The 19766-nt window shown below is 46.3% G+C and overlaps 1 protein-coding gene across 1 annotated transcript; it reads right to left on the bottom strand.

Moving 5' to 3' along the window:
* Positions 1–15310: 15310 nt before the first annotated feature.
* Positions 15311–18272, bottom strand: LOC135398420 (uncharacterized). The gene is made up of 6 exons (XM_064629829.1): positions 17683–18272; positions 17109–17491; positions 16730–16936; positions 16177–16651; positions 15936–16108; positions 15311–15818 (listed from the first exon to the last, which is right to left on the bottom strand). Exons 1-6 carry the CDS (start codon positions 17851–17853, stop codon positions 15311–15313), a joined length of 1917 nt encoding a protein of 638 aa, XP_064485899.1. The 5' UTR covers positions 17854–18272.
* Positions 18273–19766: the final 1494 nt, after the last annotated feature.

A 19766-nucleotide genomic window follows, 5' to 3' on the forward strand; every position in this document is an offset into this window, starting at 1 on the left:
ATCGGGACTACTTTTAGTTGCGGCAGTGCACAGACAAACTTCCGAACGACGAGATTAAGTAGCGGTTTCGGTTTGGTTTTCAACGCGCAAGGAGCAGAAGTAGAAACTTTGTGATTCAACTCACCCCGAAGCATTAACGTTACTGTGTATTCACACGAACGACATCCTCCCGGAAGATTCTAGTAGAAGGAAAAGCAAAAACACTGATCACACAGACGAAGTTCCGCAAGCGTTCATGCGGTGCGGAATACCGCGAGTGGCGTACAGCGCACTTAGCAGACGACACTTCGCAGATGACGAAATGGGACTGCCGACAAGAGGGCATTACTGTCACTGATTGACGTCAGCAGGGAGTGGCGCTGCCCCTGTGTATAGTTTAGACACCTTACAGAGTTCTAATCAAGTGTGGCGAAAAAAGAACGGTGTTCAGAAGGAAGCACCGAATTCCAGTAAACCAGAAATATCCCAGAGACGTCACAGAAAAGTCGCGAACGTCACATATGTCCGAGACGTCCACCAGACGTTTTCTGTCCGTCCACAATATGATGTTGAAATCTGTCTCACTTTGCATATCCCAGGGAGATCTGTAGGATGTACAAAGAAGAACCAAGATAGCGATATTTTATGGACATATCCTGCACATGTGGTGTTTACTGGAATGACGTAACGTCCCAGCAAACACATATGATTCCCAGATCATCCCGTTTTCAACTTATGGCCTCATGAGGATGAGTAGATCCATGCGTCGTCCCCCAGATATCCGGGAGCGAGCAATAGGAAATCGTCCCATATTCATCCCTGTGAGAGGCGCCTGCGAGAAATGCAGACGCCGCGAACCCTCCGCGCTTCCCACTGCGCTTGCACGGTACCAATGCCTCCAGACTGCACAGAAGTCATTTTTAACACCCAGTTTTCTTCTTATAAAACTGTTAAGTTTGCCAGTAAGATGCACCATGCGAAGTAATTTACACCACAGAGTCATAATTATCGCAGAAACTGAATTTAAAATATGCCGCAAAAAGCGACCGTGCGCAACGGTGGTGAAGAGCAGTACCAGCCTGTGATCTGCCTGGAACCTCGCGCTGACGCTATAAGGACTCGCTCGCTGATTGGCCTAGAAAAATGTTGTCTGCTACTCCGCTGTCGCCTGCTACTCGGCTGTTCGGGGTTCTGATAAAGCCTTTCTCCTTGCTCGGTAAAGCTTCGGGCGCTCCTTGTATCCCCAATTCTCCGGGAAAACTGGCAAAACAGGTTTACGGCGGCAAAGGAACAATGCGCTGACCCCCACTGATCGGCAAACCAGAACGAGTCCCCTTATGCCGTCATCGGTGACGTGCCATCATACCTCCTCATCCTCGTTATAGCTGGAGTGGCGAGTTAAGGGTGAAGGCGCGGAGCTATGTTTATGTGAGTTTTTTTCTGGCAAACAAATTGCACACATCAAAACCTTTCGCGCTATTCGGTATAATGACACACACACTTTCATCAGATGTCTTAATCTGAAATTTTTTTGGATGGCCCTCTGTACTCCTTTAAGTAGACTATGCCTGTGAGCTTCCGACGCGCACAATGGGAGAGGAGCGTCGCATGTGGAGTCGCACCCGACCAGAGCCGTATATTAAAAGGGAGTCTGGCCATTGGGAGGAGTCACAAAAAGAGGCTCGACCTGTCAATCACAGTTTCGCTCCTCTGATTGGTTTGCTTTTTACCAAAGGGGTCGCCATGACACCATACTGCCACCCAAAATGGCGACGAAAACAAACACAGTGAAGCGGGGATTTCGTGACAAAAAAATTTCACAGACTAACTTGATTTTGCGCTGCAAATGTACATCCTAATATAAATTTCTCGGAAATCAGTTTCAGCTTATGCTCATCCATCGATATCTAACTGAAAATAATACGTTTTGTCGCCGGTGTTAGGCCTAGTGAACACGGCGATCACAACGAAATCATAACAAAAACGGCGCTGTGCTGTATCAATTTCATGGATATAAACATTCTTGCCTCTTATATTCCAACTATTCATGTAGATTTCTTTAAAAATCATACCGACAACAGAACGTGTCCCAGCAGGTGGTTCTGCCGGCAGCGGTACAACGACGGAAGCAGACGACAATTCCCGACGTGCCTTACGCTCCCTAGCTGGCGCTTATCAAATTTGCACCAACAATTCACTACTTTTGCAGATACCGAGTGGTATCCATTTCAATCCCATCCAATCCACTTGCCACCCAAAATGGCGCTGCCCATGTTGGATAGGGGGAAAATAGTGAGGATAGGCTGATTGATAGCGCCCCATATTTCAAGACTTCATTGATCGGAAAGCTGAAAAAGTGGGTGGAGCTTCAGGTATAGGCATGACCCATTAATGGCCAGACTCCCTTTTAATATACGGCTCTGCACCCGATCGCGAGGGAGCGCGTTCGGGAACTTGCCGGAAACTTGCACATTGTTTTTCTCGTTCTCAGATGCCACAACTGTAGCTATGTCTTGTGCATGTCACATGGACGTCCAGTCTGTCTCAAAATATTTTAGTTGTTGGAAATGCTGTATTTCCTCTGCACGTCCCAGAGAGAATCTCTTGGAGACATCGAGATTTGGCTATTCTGAGACGATCCCATCACGAACAAAAAATGTACGTGCCACACAGGTGCAGCTGAATGACGTTTGTCAGAAACAAAGGGCGGTCCTGTGCAAGATTTCACTCCTTTGAAAGCTTGACCGTCTATGTTACATGGAGCATTTATTGCGAAAGAGACAGATACCGAATTCTGTGGCACTCTCAAATTTGACTTTCGATGGACCTACTGAGTATTTCAGACCATGAGCAGTAAGAAACCAGACGTTACCTTGATGGGGAGTTAATACACCAAGCAACTCCTCACTCGACTGTTGTTTTTGTGCATAATCAAATTGAACTTGACAGCTCACCCTTCGTTTTGTTTCGGAGGTGAGCAAGGAATTCGCGAGGAGGAATTCGCGGAAGTTCGCGCGACAAGCAATATATAGTATTTGTTTGCTTTTGGAAAGGGAATGCTAGTACCTTTCGAAGTCAGCATTTTGGACTGGGAGCTTTTCTATTTCTCTGTTTGCTTTATTTAAACCGCCGCGCTCTGTGTCTGTTATGGGAAATACCAGAAACGGGTACAGAGGAGAAACAGGACGGATAAACATACTGCTGTGATAAGCAAAACAACAAACCGATGTACCCGTACTCTGCTTTAATAAATAAAATGTTTTACAATACTTTATCACATGGCATCTTCGATTTAGCATGAACGAACCTTGAAAATAACAGTAAAATAACAGTAAATTGGAAGGTGGCGCCAATATCCTCTGAATGTCCGAATGCCCATTACTTGAGTTAGTGGGACGTTCCGTGGATGTGGAATATGTGGGACAAATGGTCATCTATGGGGCGTACAAAAGACGTCTGTAGGCTCTGTGCGAAACTCCCTGGGATATTCAAATGTCAAGCTCAGGATACTACATGAATATCAGGGACGTAGATGGTTTACTAGGCTTGGGCAGAAGAGAAGGGAGGTGTGCCAGGATGACATTAAATAAGAGCTGGCTGAGGACGCTTCCCTGTGGAACTCCACGATGCACAGAGTAGTTGGCACTGTCACCCTCTGGAAATGGCATCAGGAAAGAATCGTGTGCTCTGAAAATACCAGTTCAGTCGTGCGGATATCATCCGTTCCATAATCTTCCCGACGCAGCCGGTGAGGGCGATTTTGTGGAAGGCATCGATGGCGTTCGGAGTCTTGCCTGACTTCAGGAGTGGCACTATCATCTCATTCTTCCATTCTGCTGGGAAAACACCATCCCACCAGCAATCATTGTAGAGCCTGAGGAGGGCGTGTCGGCCATGGAACGGTAGATTTTGGAGCGGCTTGTACATAATACAGTCAGGCCCAGGAGAGGTGTGAGGGGGTGATTTCCTTAGGGTAGCGTCTAACTCCATGAAGGAGAACGGAACATCTAGAGATTGCTCCAGTGAGGATTCCAAGACGACCGGTATGGCACAAGCTGACGGTCCTTGTGTCATCGCAGCTGTCGTTAGACGGGCACTATATAGAAGTGTTTTTTCCGCGTGGAAAATATTTTCGCGTATTCGAACAAAGCTGGTTTGAGGAGTGATTCGCGAGAACTTAAATTCGCGACAGGTTTCCGGGAGTGCTTTGCTCTTGCCTATCGTGCCGCGGTCAATACTCGAGATTTCGGCACGTTCTAAGACATTCGTTGTTCATGGGGATGGCGGCGTTCTAGGTCAATGCCTTTCTTCTCCTCACAGACATGGGAGGAACCCTAGTAGCACAAAACGTTTTAAAAACGTCGAAAAATGGTGGACAAGAAACTAGTTTTTCTTCTAGAAAACGTTTCGTTTTTGGTCTACGTAACGTTTTGTAACGTGGGATAATGTGACGCTCGTTTTTCTCTCGGCTATGCAAGGTATTCAAGACGCCTTGTCAAGGTGTATATAAAACGTTTAATAGACGTTTCGAAGACTGATTAAATATAGTGCCCTTTTTGTACATTTTCTGTTTCCTCTTAGGACGGTAGCATACATCAAGGATGCATCAAGGATGCATATGCTACCGTCCTAAGAGGCAATGCATCCAAGGATGGAGGATCCATTCTCAACAATACTCAGTGAGTTACCTGCTTTCACCCACTGAATACTATTGCAGATCAGACACTTTCTAAGGTCTGCATCTTGCTGTTGACTCATGAATTTCTGGGTCTGGTTTGTCGCTTTTGGGTCCTACTATGAGCACCAATCTGTAAATGAGATAGAAATTACCCCAGTACTTATGACTAACGCCTCCTTGTTCATTTCGGCATTTACAATACTGCTGAAATTTCAGATGCAATTAGGAGAGCAGGCCGAAGCACGCTATGTGATTGTAACACAACCCTGCTGGAAATTGTCCAATTCAAAATAGACCAGAAATCTCATTCGGTTTAAGTGGATTCACAATTCTCACTGAAAGTGACCAAAATTTCTCATTCCGAATCGACAATTTTGGACAAATACCATATTGAAAGCAACAAGAATTTAGTGGGTTTCAATGAGAAATCACTGTAAATATCAACGTGAACGAAGAGGAACCGCACTCGATGGCACCCATTGGAGGCCAGCCTAGTTTCCCACTGGCCAAATTTACAGCTGCAATTATTTTCCCATTAAGTCACATTGAAATTCTCATTACCGACGCACTTCTGAAAATGTGAAATGAAGTTCTGTTGCATCAGAAAGCATGTTTTCAGTGTAAAAATGAATTACACAAAATACCGTTCCTGCGTGAACATTTATTCTTAGGCATAAAAATACAGAAGATGTGAAAATATTGCGTGTGGCAGATACAATGGCGAAAGTTATTTGTGATGCTTTTTATAAGAGCGAATATTCACCAAGCGGTTGAAAATCGCTAGCAAGACATAGTAAACACCAAGAACAGAGACCTTAATAAGCACTTACATGTTGTGAAAGCATTCCATCATCAACACACACAACGTAAATCCACAATGAGTAAGTTCATAGAGATGTATCCCCATGTCCGGACAGTGCCGGTGAAAAAAAAGAAAAACGATGGCATGACGCTCTTCTGTGTTTCGTAGGAGATTTCTAATGCCCGTCCAGCTTGCCTTCTTGCGTGAAAATTAAGGGCATTCAGCTTCGTTGAGATTCCGTTTTGACCACCTGCTGACAAATGCCGACGCCCCTATGCCAGCCGCGTCCTACGAGGGAAACCTTCAAGTAATAACATTTCGAGAGATAATGCAAAAGGTACTGGAACAGCAGCACGTCAATGTAAGTAAACATCAAAATATATTACATACCGTTGCACACAGCGCGGGTGGCAACACACTGACTGCATGATCCTCCCATCAACGGCCGTAGTGCCTGCGAGCTGGGGTAGAAACATGCAAAGCGGCGATGAAAAACGGGAATGCTTGGCAAATCGATTGCTGACCTTAGACACAGATAGAATACTCGAAATCAAACCCGAATGACGCCGACTGCTTGCGAGCGACCGCGCATATCCTACTGCGCCAACATTTCGTGACAGACTGATTAAGAGGGCATACCAGCTCTCCGTCCCAATGTATTTCCCATGGAACAGTCTTTATGTATTTTTCTCGGTAACCACCGCGCAGATTTTGACGCGGGTGGTTTCATCATAAAGAGGAAGACGAGATGAAGATATTTACGCTACAGGATTTCTCATACATGTCGTATGTATTTTACGGCGACGTCACGAATGCGAAAAAAATACACAATTTTTCTCCTCCCTTTTTGAAGAGGTTTTATTAAATTTCTATAGACATTTCGAAAAAAACTTTCCATTTACTTTCTCTGGAAATATTTCAGGAATCGATAGACATCAAATTTATATGTCTACCACTTTCCGTTTTTATAAAAAAGCATGAAACGTGAGTACGGATAAATACCGTCTCAAAGCCCCGTAAACCGCGTCATTCTGTGTCACCCTCTAGCTACAGTGCCCTAGAAGAGTATAGTGGAAAGAGCGGAACCGGTTTCAGTCCGATAGCTGAGGAAGGACGAGCGGACGGCCGCTGCTGGATCTCCTGGCGCTGCAGTCGAATCCCCGAGGAGAAATTGCGAAGCGCCTTTGACCGCTGCGGTGTTTTCGCTGTGTTTGCGTGGTGTGCGTGATGCTTTGGTGACTCCGAAAGAAGGCGATGTGTGTTGCATCAAAGTAGTGAACCTCCCTGTAAATTTTGCCTGTATTTGAGTGTGCTAGTCCTCGTCCACGTCGGATATAAGTTCATCATGACATCACGACTAAGTCAAGATCCGATTGAGAACCTCTTTGGCATTGTGAGGCAATCCTCAGGCTGTAACACACACCCAACACCACATAAGTTTTTGATAACCGTTTCTTGCCTTAGCTTTTATAGTCTGGCAAAATCTGTTGCAAATAGAAATGCGGAGCCTGGTGTGTTAGATGCTCTGCTCAGTACAAACGGCATAGAGGAATACAAATGTGCAAAGCAGACTCTGATAGACAAGTTCATTGGAGGTGGTGACCTCAGCAGCGCCGAACTTGTAATTGAAAAGTCAACAGACCATGTCGCATACGTATCCTCAAGAAGCGACCAGAGGCTAATTTTTTATATAGCTGGCTATGTTGCTAGAAAATTCCTGTCTAAATCAAATTGTGACATGTGTAGAAAGTTGTTGTTTAGTGACAAGAATGATGTACAGAACCTGCAGGCAGCTCAGCTGACTCAGCTGAAAGATAAGGGGGGCCTGTTGTATCCATCAGGCTTTATGCTTAGGTTCGTGGAAAATTTGGAAAACGTGTTTACCAGCTGCTTCAGTACGCATGAACTTCACCATGAAAGCATTATGGACGTCATTGCACTTCTTCATAGAACTCGACAGGATGCCATTGGTTGCACTGAACATAGCAAGCAACTGAGTGCTGAAGTTATGGCATTTTATGTCACCACTAGGCTTCATTTTTTTGTTAAGTCGCTGAATCGAGCCAAAGCACAGAAACGCGACTGTGCAAAATATCTGAAGCTCAGTCGCTGCACATAACTTGTTATTTTTACCTGCCAGTAATTAATTTTGTTCTTCACATTATGTGCATCCAATGTTGCATTTAATTGCAGTTTCATTGTTTTTTTATATATTCATACTCTGTGGTCGTTATAATCTTGTGTCTTGTACTTATCAGCCAACTTTACATTGTCATAGCCTGCGATCATTCCATATCTGAAAGCATAAACTTGTCTCCCTCATTGCGTGTGCTTCCTGTTTTATGTGGCATATGCCGGTAGACTGTGTCGAGTAGTAAAAGTTTTTGAAAGAAGTAACAAGGAATAATTCACAGAGAGACACGCACACACAAATAACAATCCTAGGAAGTGCGATAACCCAATACGCCGGCGCCAGTTTCTGCTCGGGGTCAGACTCGGGGTAACTACGCCAGCGCCCCACAGCGGCATCCGCCTCAAGAGCCTCACAGAGGGAGCGTCGCATTTTCCACTACAATCTTCTAGGGCACTGTACTCTAGCCGTAGCACAGGAAAAACCGGGCGGAACATTTTGACCGTATCCATCCGCCGACCATGCGGCGCGCACGCGCACTGTAGTGTTCCCTCTCTCCTCTTTTCTTTCATGGACAGCGGACTTAGGGCATGGCCTTGGAGACCAGAACAAAAGCTTACTTAGCTGCTCGTAAAGGGATTATCGTCAGTCAACATTGTCGGGGGGGGGGGGGACGTTGGGTAGACGAGCCAGCATTGTCGCGGCCCGTGTAAGAGACCACCGAGACCAATAAACCTTTTCTTTTTTCGGTGCGCTTATAGAGAAGTGAGATGAGTTTATTAGCTTGACATGAAACGTCAATTTCCTTGATTTTGCCGTTTCGCGTTTGTGCTTACTCAGTCAACTGTCTCATAAGGCTAACGAGAATCTCTCGTATTTACGTTAGTGCAAGGCCGACTTCACAAACATTCCAGTAACGTTCAACAGGACTCCCCTGTAATGCCCGTAATGTTGAAACAGCCAGCAAGCGGATTACACACAGATAAATGTTTCTTAGGGTAACGGTACTTAGAACTGCAGCTTTATTTGTTGTTTCTCTTTCTTTCTTTTATTGATCGATTTATTTTTATTTTTATCTTTATTATTTCTTTATTTTGTTTTTCATGAACACTCGACGTGAACCAATAAGAAAAATCGATCAAGCGGCCGCTGCACAATTATTTCCGCCCACACAATGAGCAACAGTCTTTTCCGGAACCCAAATTCACGTTCGCGAAGCAAGGAAAACCAACGACAACCAACGACAGCGATGAGGGAGGGGGATATATTTATTAGACGAAAAAAAAAAGACAGGCTAAAGCTCAGCCAAACGGGACGTCGACTTGCTATTCCGGACGGTTCGGTTCGGCCGGTACGGTTTCCTTGGAAGTGGGCCTAGGACGCGCGCTGTTGCGTTGGTCGTGACGAGTGGCCCGCCCTCAGCGAGGCCAACTATGTACGGCAAGCAGAATATGACACACGACGACCAGCAGCTTTTTTACCTAATGCGCTTTTACCTTTTTTACCTAATACTATATTATTTCGTGAATGTTTTGAGATTTGGGGATTTCAACTTGTGGACCAACCTCGTAATTTAGAACCTGACCTAATTTATTCACTCACGACAGCAACTCTGTCTGTAACTTGTGAACATATCAAATCATAAAATATCGTAATTTGACGGACTCTCACAAAAACAAAAGTCATCATCTCTATTTTTCATCATCTCATCATGTGTTTGTGTAAGAGTACTAGGGTAGCCAGTTCGACGTCGTCGAAACTCACATCCCCATTTTTTTTCTTTATCACATCACATCACATCATGAAAATAAACAAAAAAAACATTCCGAGGATACGCCGCGAAATATGTGTTATGGAGTGCCTGATTCCAAAACTACATCAATGCCATATTAGTTCACGACCGACATATCCTGAAGCCGCTTATCCATCGAGCATTTACATCCAAAAGATCACCAAGTCCACCGTAGTTACATCCAACGTGTCGGTACATCCATACCGTGTCGTTGTAGCCAATGAGCCGTTGCATCCAATGCGCCGTTACGTCCACAGATGGATGTAACGTCTCGTTGGACGTAGCGTCCCCAGACCGGAACTCCCTTCGAAAAAACGTCTTTCGAATAAACGGCGTCGATCAACCGGCTTTCGATCGAACGGCTTTCGACCAAGCGGTCTTCGATCCTTCTCCAAACAGCTTAGGATTTCAGAATATCCAATTATAATGTGATGAGGAAGATGCGATGGGCTGTGGACGGTGAACTGTCAAAAACAAGCCTAAACTAACCTACCCTGGAAACTAACCTAGGACCCGGCTCTAACCGGTCTGGGGACGCTACGTCCAACGAGACGTTACATCCAACAGTGCATCCAACCCCAGTGACAGGGGTACGGGGCCATTACATCCAACGAGCTGTTACATCCATCGTGTCGTTACATCCATCGATGGACGTGATGGCACGATGGATGTAACAGCTCGTTGGATGTAATAGCACGGTATGGATGTAACGACGAGTTGGACGTAACAGCATGATGGATGCAATGACACGATGGATTTAACGACACTACAGTGTTCTAGAAGGGTAACATAGTGAGAAGAGCGCCGGCCCACTCCCCAACGGCAGCTGAGCCAAAAAAAGCGGACGTCCGCGTGTGGCGCTGCTGTTGACAACCCGAGCGGCTGGAGTGGAAAATACCGAGGGCGCCTGGTCGGTGTGAATACTTGTGTGCTTCCGTTCTGTTGCCTACGTTTTTCAAGCGCATTCCTTCAACACGTGCACTTGTGAAAGAAACGACTGGTGAGCTCTGATGGAGAAGAAAAAGAAGACGGACACGCATTGCTTCCTGATCCATGCTCCTTCCACGCTAATGTCCTATATCAGGGCACGACTACTCTAGTGTGTATAAGCATAAATTGTGAGGTAAATTTCACACTGCACATAGTAATGTGTGTCGACGTAGTACACAGCGTCATGAGTACAGCGTGAGGTTTTGAAGAAATAATTTCTCCTAAATTGGCAGGGTAAAAATCGGGTAAGAAACGTGCTCTAAATTAATGCAAATTCAGGTGGAAAAACTTCCAGTATGCCAAATCCTGGAGTACAAAGAGCCACCGTCCAGGGGTAATGCGCTGTGACTCACTACACAGCATCACTTCGTATAAGCCAAAGGAAAAAGCGGTAGCCAAGCAGTTCCTGGTCTTTTTGTTAAAAATATGTAATGTATACGAAAAACACCCTTCAGCAGCACATCATTTTGCATTTGACTCATTGCATTGCTAGTCATCTATGTGAGTTGTCTGTGTTTTTGTCCATCGATTGTAATACGTACTGCAGACCACCCGATGCAGTCACCACAACATTGAGTTCCTGCATATATAGCATTGCGTATAGAATACTGCACATGCACATATATTTGTATTAATATATAGTCGGGGTGGACCTTACATATATATGCTACCTTGGAGGATTCCTGAAGTACAAGGTTCCAAAAAGTTAACATTGTAAGGAGGTTAAAACACAAAATAAATATTATTTGCCGGTACACAGTTACAGTGATTTCTCATGCACGAAATTTTTAAAAGCAAAATATGTACGATATTCGTAATCTCCCGTATATATCAAAATATCCGTGACTGACGTCACAGGGGACTTCCACTGTATCTACAAATAGGGCAGAAATGCTAGTCGCTGGGATATCGCATGGATGTAAAGCGGATCTGTGGCAAACTCCAGTGGATATCCAAACGTCCCGGGCGAGATATCTTACGGACATTTGCTGGATGTGTCAGGTTTGCTGGGTACCGACTGCTATTGAGAGTAAGTCGTCTGAGCAAGATCTTGAAACCAAATACACGTGTGTGATCGTGCATCTCCGGGGGACCAGATACGACAAACAGAATAATACTAATCGAGGTCCATATAGGAGCATGTTGGTTTCTTCAAAAACATCTGCCCTTTTTGCGGAAACGTCCCTTCTGATAAATGTCGATGACGTTCAATTCCTCCGATCACTACCATGTGTCTTTCGGCGGACGTTAAGGAACCCTCAGGTGGGCAAAGACAATCCACAGACCGACCACGCTCATGATCACAGTTGTCTCGCGACGAGTACTTGAAGTACCAAGTACTCAAGTAGTAGTTTAGGTACATTTTAAATCGTGTACTTTGTACCGTACTTAAAGTACTTTTTCCGAGTGCTTTCACATCAAGTACCCAAACCAAGTACCAAACCAAATACCAAGTAACCAAACTTGTACTCCAGACAAAAGATCACAAAAGGGTATCAAAAATGCCCCCTAAAAAGAGCTAAAATGACAACAAAAAACGAAAACACACAGATAGCGCTATGTGTGTTTTCGTATTCTTGCCGTCATTTTAGTGCTTTTGTGGTATGCAGTACCAACAATCCCAGTCTGACTTTAAAAAAGATTTTTGTGCTGTTAAAGAGCATATTTGTTGAAGCAAATTTATTGTTGAGAGGCTTCAAATCCTGAAAAAGTATCAGCGCTTCTATGATTATGTAAAACGAATGGAATGCAAGGACACACGCACATTATGACACTACAACCGGCAGCACAATGACTTTGTCAATTGTCATTTCAGTTCTCCGAGTGCAGGGTTCTATGCTTTTTTTATATTGTTTCCTTCATTACTTGACTGACTTTACTTGAAGTACATTTGGGATTGGGTACTTTGTACTGTACTTGAAGTACTAATGACGCCAGGTACTTGGTACTTTATTTTAAGTATAATTTTGAGGTACTTTGCCCATCACTGGCACCGAGAACGCGTACAGTTCACATGGAGCGCTGCTCGGACGCGCTCGGGGTAGCTACAGGAGCGCCGCGCCGCGGCATCCACTCGATTATCTTCAGAGGGGGAGCGCCGCATTTGCCACTACATCCTTCTAAGTTCTAGAGCACTGTAACGACACGATGGACGTAACGGCCAAAAAATCTGGGTCGCCATGGGGCCGATGGGAGGTAAGAAGGTCGACGGGAGGAGAAGCCCGGATTAGGAATGACAGGGGTGAACAGGTAACCTGCCTGTGTTCAAAACGACTACAACCCGCAGGCGGTTGCTGTGTGTGTGTTTTCTTTCTTTCTTTTTGCTAAAAACGGCGTAGGAGTGTGTCACGAATTACACCATGGGTTTATTCATAGGCGGCTGTGTCATGTCGCCTGGTGAGAGCAAACACCACAGGGTGACACTCTCCTCGTATCGACACATGAAGGGTGCGCAACGGGATTCATGAATTTTACTCGGCCGACAAAAGCGCTTCCAAGTCGCTATCTCCGCACAAGACGATCATTTCGCTGTCCGGGCTGTCTCTGTATCGGAGCAATTCTTCTCCGTGGAATCGTCCAGGCAGCAAAAATAACCCGTTTGTGGGTCAACCCGTGGTTTTTTCCCGGATCCAGGTGACCAGGTGTGTGCACCTTCCCAACCCTATCTGGTATTCACACCACGTGATTCACACCCAGGTCGCTATCCCATAGGTGAAGGAGATCATTTGCAATAAAGCGCAGAACCGCGACATTCGCACGGGGACCACTCAGTTTCAAAACAACTAAGTTTCTTAAGTTTCAAAAACAACTAAGGAATTAACGACCTCCAGACTTCCTGGCCACTGACGTAGGTGCGACAAAAAAGTACAGAACAGCGATGTTGGAATGAACCGCGTTTGAGATGGTCGATGGAAGGCGCTGCGTAACAAGCACAGAACAGCGACGAGAACATTGACCGAGTACGTATTCTGTGTCCGCGGATGTAATGGCTCGTTGGACGTACTGGCCCGATGGATGTGATGACTCGTTGGATGTACTGGCTCGTTGGATGTAATGACCCGTGGATGTAGTCATACCGTGCCCCTTTAGCGGCAATTCTACTCAGTCATTCATTGGGAACTCGGGACAATGACTGCAGCGCACCAGACAGTTTTTAACGCGGAGTTTTTCACTGTCGTCGCTGAAGATGGAAAGTCGACGAACATAAGTAGAGGAGGCAAGCAAGCTGGTGTATACGATTGAACGGAAACATCTCCTTGAGTCCGAGGAGCAGCGGGGGGGACTGGGCAGGACAGACAGGGGACAAGAATCGAAACCAGCAAATGAACACTTTATTCAACATAGAGTAAATGGAAGAAGCGATAATGTGTTCATTAGTTGGTTTTGAGTCATCGTCGGTTCTTGTCCCGTGTCCGTCCTGTCTAGTACCCCTCTCGCTGCTCCCGAGACTCAAGGAGACGTTTCCGTTCAATGGAAAGTCGGTCCACGCAAGATGCTGAAATCATCACGCTGCATCACGGGAAAATAAAGAAATATGTGGGCATTGTGTGCAGCAGACATGCATCCACAGGTGGATCCATTTATACACTAATTTAAAAGAATAATGTGCCTGGATGGCTCAAAGTATTTACGGAAGTAGTTACAGTATTTAAATACTGTCTTAATGTATTTATATTTTGTATTTAATTACTTTCATCATAAAGTATTTATAGGCAGTATTTAAATACATGAAAACATGTAGTATTTTGTATTTATATTTAAATACCCGAAAAGTGTATTTATGCCCATCTCTGCCAGAAATATACATATCAAAATGTCATTTTTGCACGAATAATAGTTATTATCAAGGTAACTTGCATGTTGTAAAAACATTTTTGGGACCCCTCATATAGGACCCCGGTTAGCGAATGCTGCCCTGTTGTGCATTTCTCACACACAAAATATGGACTTTGTCGTAGGCAATGCTATGTATACCTCGTATCTTTAATGAGGTCCCCTTCGACAGTTTTTCTTTGGAATCGAAGTACAAACAAAAAAGCGCTGCGGCAACCTTATCATAGGATGTAGTACCTTTATATGTTCATGTACTGTCAAACTGTATGCCGCTGACTGCTTCAGGCCCAGTGCCACAAGCCTTTCGGCTTAGACGGGCCTGTTTTATTATATTTGTAGTCTGCTTTCTTGAGTAAAATTATTATTATTATTATTATTATTATTATAACAAACTCCCCGGCTGTACGAGAATGGAATGACCGATTGAATGATCTGCTTGCCACAATGTTCACTCCGTCAGTGAATGAGGTGCTCCAAACCGCCTTGACGGCGCGGCAGAAATGCGCCTTTACTTCCGCCTCCTGATCACGACGTCGCGTCGGGCGTCGCAAAGTGAGAGCTGGCCCTTAAGGCTGGTCACAGCCCGACGTAGTCTCCGCCCATCGCCGCCCGCGCCGACAGCCAGCCTCTTCACCACGCCACGCCACGCTTCCTCATCCTACCGGGATCATAGTCGGACGGGATTCGGCACATCGCGACCAGAGATATCTTCCGGAGATTTTCACATTTCATAGTGGGAAAGCAGAGAGGGAACTGTACCCGCGTGCTGGAATCCGACTGAAGACAATCCGTGTTCCCAGCATATGTTTGTACTATACTGTAACCAGACTTGTACACGTTACTCGAAAAATGTAATCGATTACCGTTACTTTTACTTGCCTCGCATATGTAATTTTTTACCGTTACAAATTACTTGTCGAAAAAAGTAATAAAGTAACGGCAAAAAAGTAACGCGTTACTTTCTTCGTTACTTTTGCGATTTAAAAGAGCGAGAGTGACTGTATACTAATACGCTCAAATTGCGAAGAGTACCAATAACTAAAGGAGTCAATACACATGTCAGGCACTTTACGACAACACTTTATACAACAAAGGACAAATTGCTTAACAATTGATGGTCCTATTCAGCTTCAGCAAAAGCTGTTTCTCAAAGTTGACATCGGCCAGCCTCCCACGCTTTCTTGTCAAAATGTCCGCCGCCACGCTGAATACTCGTTCAACGGCGGCACTTGTTGGAACCGCCGTGTTGTACCTCAGGTAAACTTGTCGGATGGTTGGGTGGTCCGCCAACAGTGAGATCATAGAACCACTAGCAGAAGAAGCGAGGTATCGCGAGACCACAACGCCCTGGTCCTCCTTTTCCAGGGGCAAGGCGAACGTGAAATAGTCGTCCTCCTCTTCCTCCTCAGCCAGACGTGTGGTGCTGCCGTGAGTGCTTGAAGCATCGTGCTGCTTGTGGTCACACGCGTAGTAGCAAGGGCGATTCACCTCTTCAGTCAGAAGTTCCACGAGCTCCCGTCGCCTTGACTCGTCGTCCACCCACCGATCTTTGAACCGTGGGATCAGGACAGTTGATAGCAGCAGTTCCCGGTCGTCATACATGTGGTCGAAGCTGCGAGCAGGAATAAACAACATATTAATTTTCATCGCACGAGATAAAAACTTCGAAATTAACTATGGCTGACAGGAGTATATGAAGACTATATAGCGGGTATGCATACAAACTCACCGGGTTTGAATGCCCTCCAGGAGCGCATGAACAAGAGGAGAGCAGAACTTCAGCCCGGACATAGCCAAGTGCTCCAGGCGCTTCTTTAGCACAGTAATCGTTGGCAGCAAATACCCTAGAGAGATATCCTCTCTTTGGAGCACGTCGATGGCGCACGCCACGGGCTTCATGACCTGTCGACAAATGCAGATGCTACAATGCTGACACAGTGACACATGAATGCAAATCATCTGCTACATACAGCACAATACTCCTTTATGAAGTGCAGGTCTCGCGGGCGCTGGAAGGGGGAAACCTGAAGGGTTCTGCAGAGGCCGTCGAGATCCTTCCCTGCGTTGTCCAATTCCAGCAGGCAACGCATGGCGTCGAAGAAGGAATTCCAGCGCGTGCTGACGGGCCTTACCAATGCGCGCCCGCAATATCGCTGAATTGTTTCCGCCGCCACAGCAGATTGGCCTTGTTTGTTCCATATAGCCCGGCAGGTACGAAGTACTGAACCCAGTGGCCTAGAAAACATTTCATGCCGTTCGGCCTTTGACGCATCCACAGTGGCCACTAAGTTCAATGTGTGCGCCGAACACCGCTGGTGAGGTGGAAGGCGCACACGCCCGTGTACGTCGCCATCAGCCATTCCGTCGAACAGTGCAGTGACGTCCACCGCCTCCGCTGCCAAGTCGTCGTCCTCCGCTTTCGGTTCGGCAGCCTCTCCGAGTACCCTGAAGCAGGAAAAAAAAATCCTAATGTAGCAACACACGCCGTCAACACCAGCAAAACTTGTGACAGAACAGAAGTACCTGAAGGCTTTCACAAAATTGCTGCCGTTGTCCGTAACAACTTTGGTAATCTTTCCGTGCAGTGCGAAGCGTTCGAACGTCTCACCAAGAACATCCGCGATCCGATCATACGATATCTTGCCTTGCATTCGCCGGCAGACCAGAACAGCTGACTTCCTCGCAAGGCTTTCGGGGTTCAGCCAAGACACTGTCGCTGCCAGGTAGGCTCTGAAAATATCAATCAAATAAATTAATAAATGACAGCTGACGAGATCTTGGGATGTGCGCGTTCTCCTGGAACCGTATTCTTTCTTTTGAGTGTGAAAAAATGTCAAAGTAAAGCATAATGTAAAGTACGTCGGCAGACAATCGTAAGGCAATAAACAAACTTTTATCTCACCGTCGAAATGTCGTCCAACAGTCAGCGGTGACCGCCACATGGGAGACCTTCTCCAGCGTCGACACTAATCTGTCTTGCATTGTGTCGTAGCTGTCTGAAATGCGCGTGGTGAGCATTCTTCGAGTCACTACGGTAGAATGGGGAGCTAAACTCTTGACTAAATTTACAAAGCTTCGCGCCTCCACCACAGAGTAAGGCTGCATGGTGTCCACGACAAAAGCAACTATCGCGTCGTCGACCGTTTGCTGGGGAACGGCGGCTTGGGCAAAGCTGAGCTTCGGTTGTTTCGCCATCGCCGTCTCGACGTCTTCGGGTTCCTCTGCCACCCTTGATCTCTTCTTCGACAAGCGCTCGAACGTGGCCAGGTGCAGATCATGTTGCGCCTGAAAATATATTTTAAAAAATCGCACTTTGCATTCACTTCCAACATTTCCGTAATGCGAGCTACTAAAGCCTGTACGGACAACGCGATGACACCGCTGAATGGTCCCCACCGAACATCAAATCTCGCATTACTAAGAGCAAATTCCACCAATTCTGAATTTCACTACAAATCAACAGGAAATTGACTTACCTTGATGTGCTTCTTTAGGTTTGAATGTGTTGACCTTGCACAGGACAAAATCTTCTCCTTCGGCTGACATAAGACGCATTTGAAAAGCAAATTATTTTCACCCTTTTCTCCGACTACAGCGAACAACTCCGACAGCTGCGGCCATGGCGATAAGTTGGGAGAACTTGCCATTACTGTACTCAAGAGTAACCAGCCAGCAAGTGACAATCACGCTGTCTCCTCTTCCAACTCCGTGGGCACGTCCATCTTTAAGCGGTTGACCCTCCAAGAACTGACGAATAGCAGCACTGTTGTCTGGCTTAATCCCCTGAGTGTGTCATTGATGGAACCCCCAACCCAATGACTCAATAAGCAAGAGGTAATGACCCCAAAAAGAAAAAAGAAATGTTCAACACACTTTCCAGGATGCCTGGTTATTATCTACCAAGTTCTTATGGCCTACTTCGGAGCCGTTCCATAGGGATTTTGGGAATTCTCCAGGAGGCGACATATGTGGCATGCCACTACGTGAGTCACTTATTGGAAAGTCAAACACCTCTCCAGTTTGGATTTTTTGACTAAACCTTCGCGGAAAAAGTAATCGATTACAAGTAAAAAATTACCGAAAATTGTAACGATATTACTTTACAAATTACTTGACCAGAAAAGTAATCGGTTACTTACAAAATTACTCGAAAAAGTAATTTTTTACTTGTAACGGGATTACTTGTAACGCGTTACGTACAAGTCTGACTGTAACACGGTTGGTACCCCTAAACATGAACACGGAATTGAAGAAGAATTGGAATCGGAAATGAAAGAAAAATATGGAGATGTTAGTCCCAACCCAGTCAGGACTGGCTACTCCAAAACGCGTTTGCGGATGGAAAAGTAGAGCAAGAAAAAAAGAGAAAAACAAACAGGAAAGAGGTAGAGTGAAGAAGAAAGTCACAGGGGGTCTTCCCAGCTGTTCTCCATCTTTTTTTTTTTTAATTATAGTTCATCCGTCGTGGATTATATATGCACGCATGTTCCTTAGCAGCTTCGATCAAAAGCGACGCCATGTTGGGAAATTTGAGTCCACCGGAGCCCACGCCGTGCACAGCTCGCTGGCCACCGCCACATGTAGAGCATTGCTATATTCCCCCGACGGCGGCTGAAGTATCGCGCGCGTTGCCGCCAAGCCGCGCTTCGACGAGTGTCGTCGGACTACGAACTCACCTGCGGCGGCTTGAGATGCGCGGCGGTGCGCTGCGCGTCGTTACGCCTCGCTACGTCGGACTCAAAACCAGACTTAAACTAGGGAGCCTCCATGCGGAGAAGCCGCAGCAACCCATGGAGGCTCCCTAACCTAAATCAGCTTTTAGACTCTCCGACCTGCAATCTGGAGCGGGAGAATTTGTCAAGGGCGGCGCGCTGCGGAAAAAGAGTGACACAGTTCAGTAAAAAGGATCGCGCTCACTACGCTCTGGGGCCGCTACTTAACGCGCATAGGGGACGCGCTATGTCGGTCGTTCACTTCGGCGTGCCGTTGCAGATCTCCACAGACTGGGGCCCGCAGTTCGAGAGCCGCCTTATCCACGCGGTTGCAGCCATCCTTGGAGCTTCTCGGTTAAGAACGACGTCGTACCATCCTTCGTCTAATGGCCTCATTAAGCGACTGCATCGTCATCTCAAAGCCGCCCTAACTGCCCCCCAGAACCGCAACCACTGGACAGATCGTCTTCCTGTTGTCCTCCTCGGTATCCGCGCAGCCCTCAAACCTGACTTGGGGCGCAGCGCAGCCGATCTAGTCTATGGCTGTGCTCTTCGTCTCCCAGCTGAGTTCCTCTTGCCCACACTCCTCGCCCTTCGTAGCTACTGAACCGTCTGCACCGTTCCTTCGAGAGCCTTCGACCGGTCCCCACCCGCGCCACGTCTTCCCGCAAGCCGGATCTCAGCACGGCAACTCATGTATTCCTGCGAACAGACAGCGTCAAAAAGGCCCTCTCCGGTTCGCACCCGGTGCTGCAGCTGTCCGACATGACCTTCCGCGTCGTGATCAACGATAAAGAGGACACAGTAAGCGCTGATCGTCTTAAACCAGCTTTCATCGAAAACCCCTT

Source organism: Ornithodoros turicata, chromosome 6 (assembly GCF_037126465.1).
Source record: "Ornithodoros turicata isolate Travis chromosome 6, ASM3712646v1, whole genome shotgun sequence".
Classification (NCBI taxonomy): Eukaryota; Metazoa; Arthropoda; class Arachnida; order Ixodida; family Argasidae; genus Ornithodoros; species Ornithodoros turicata.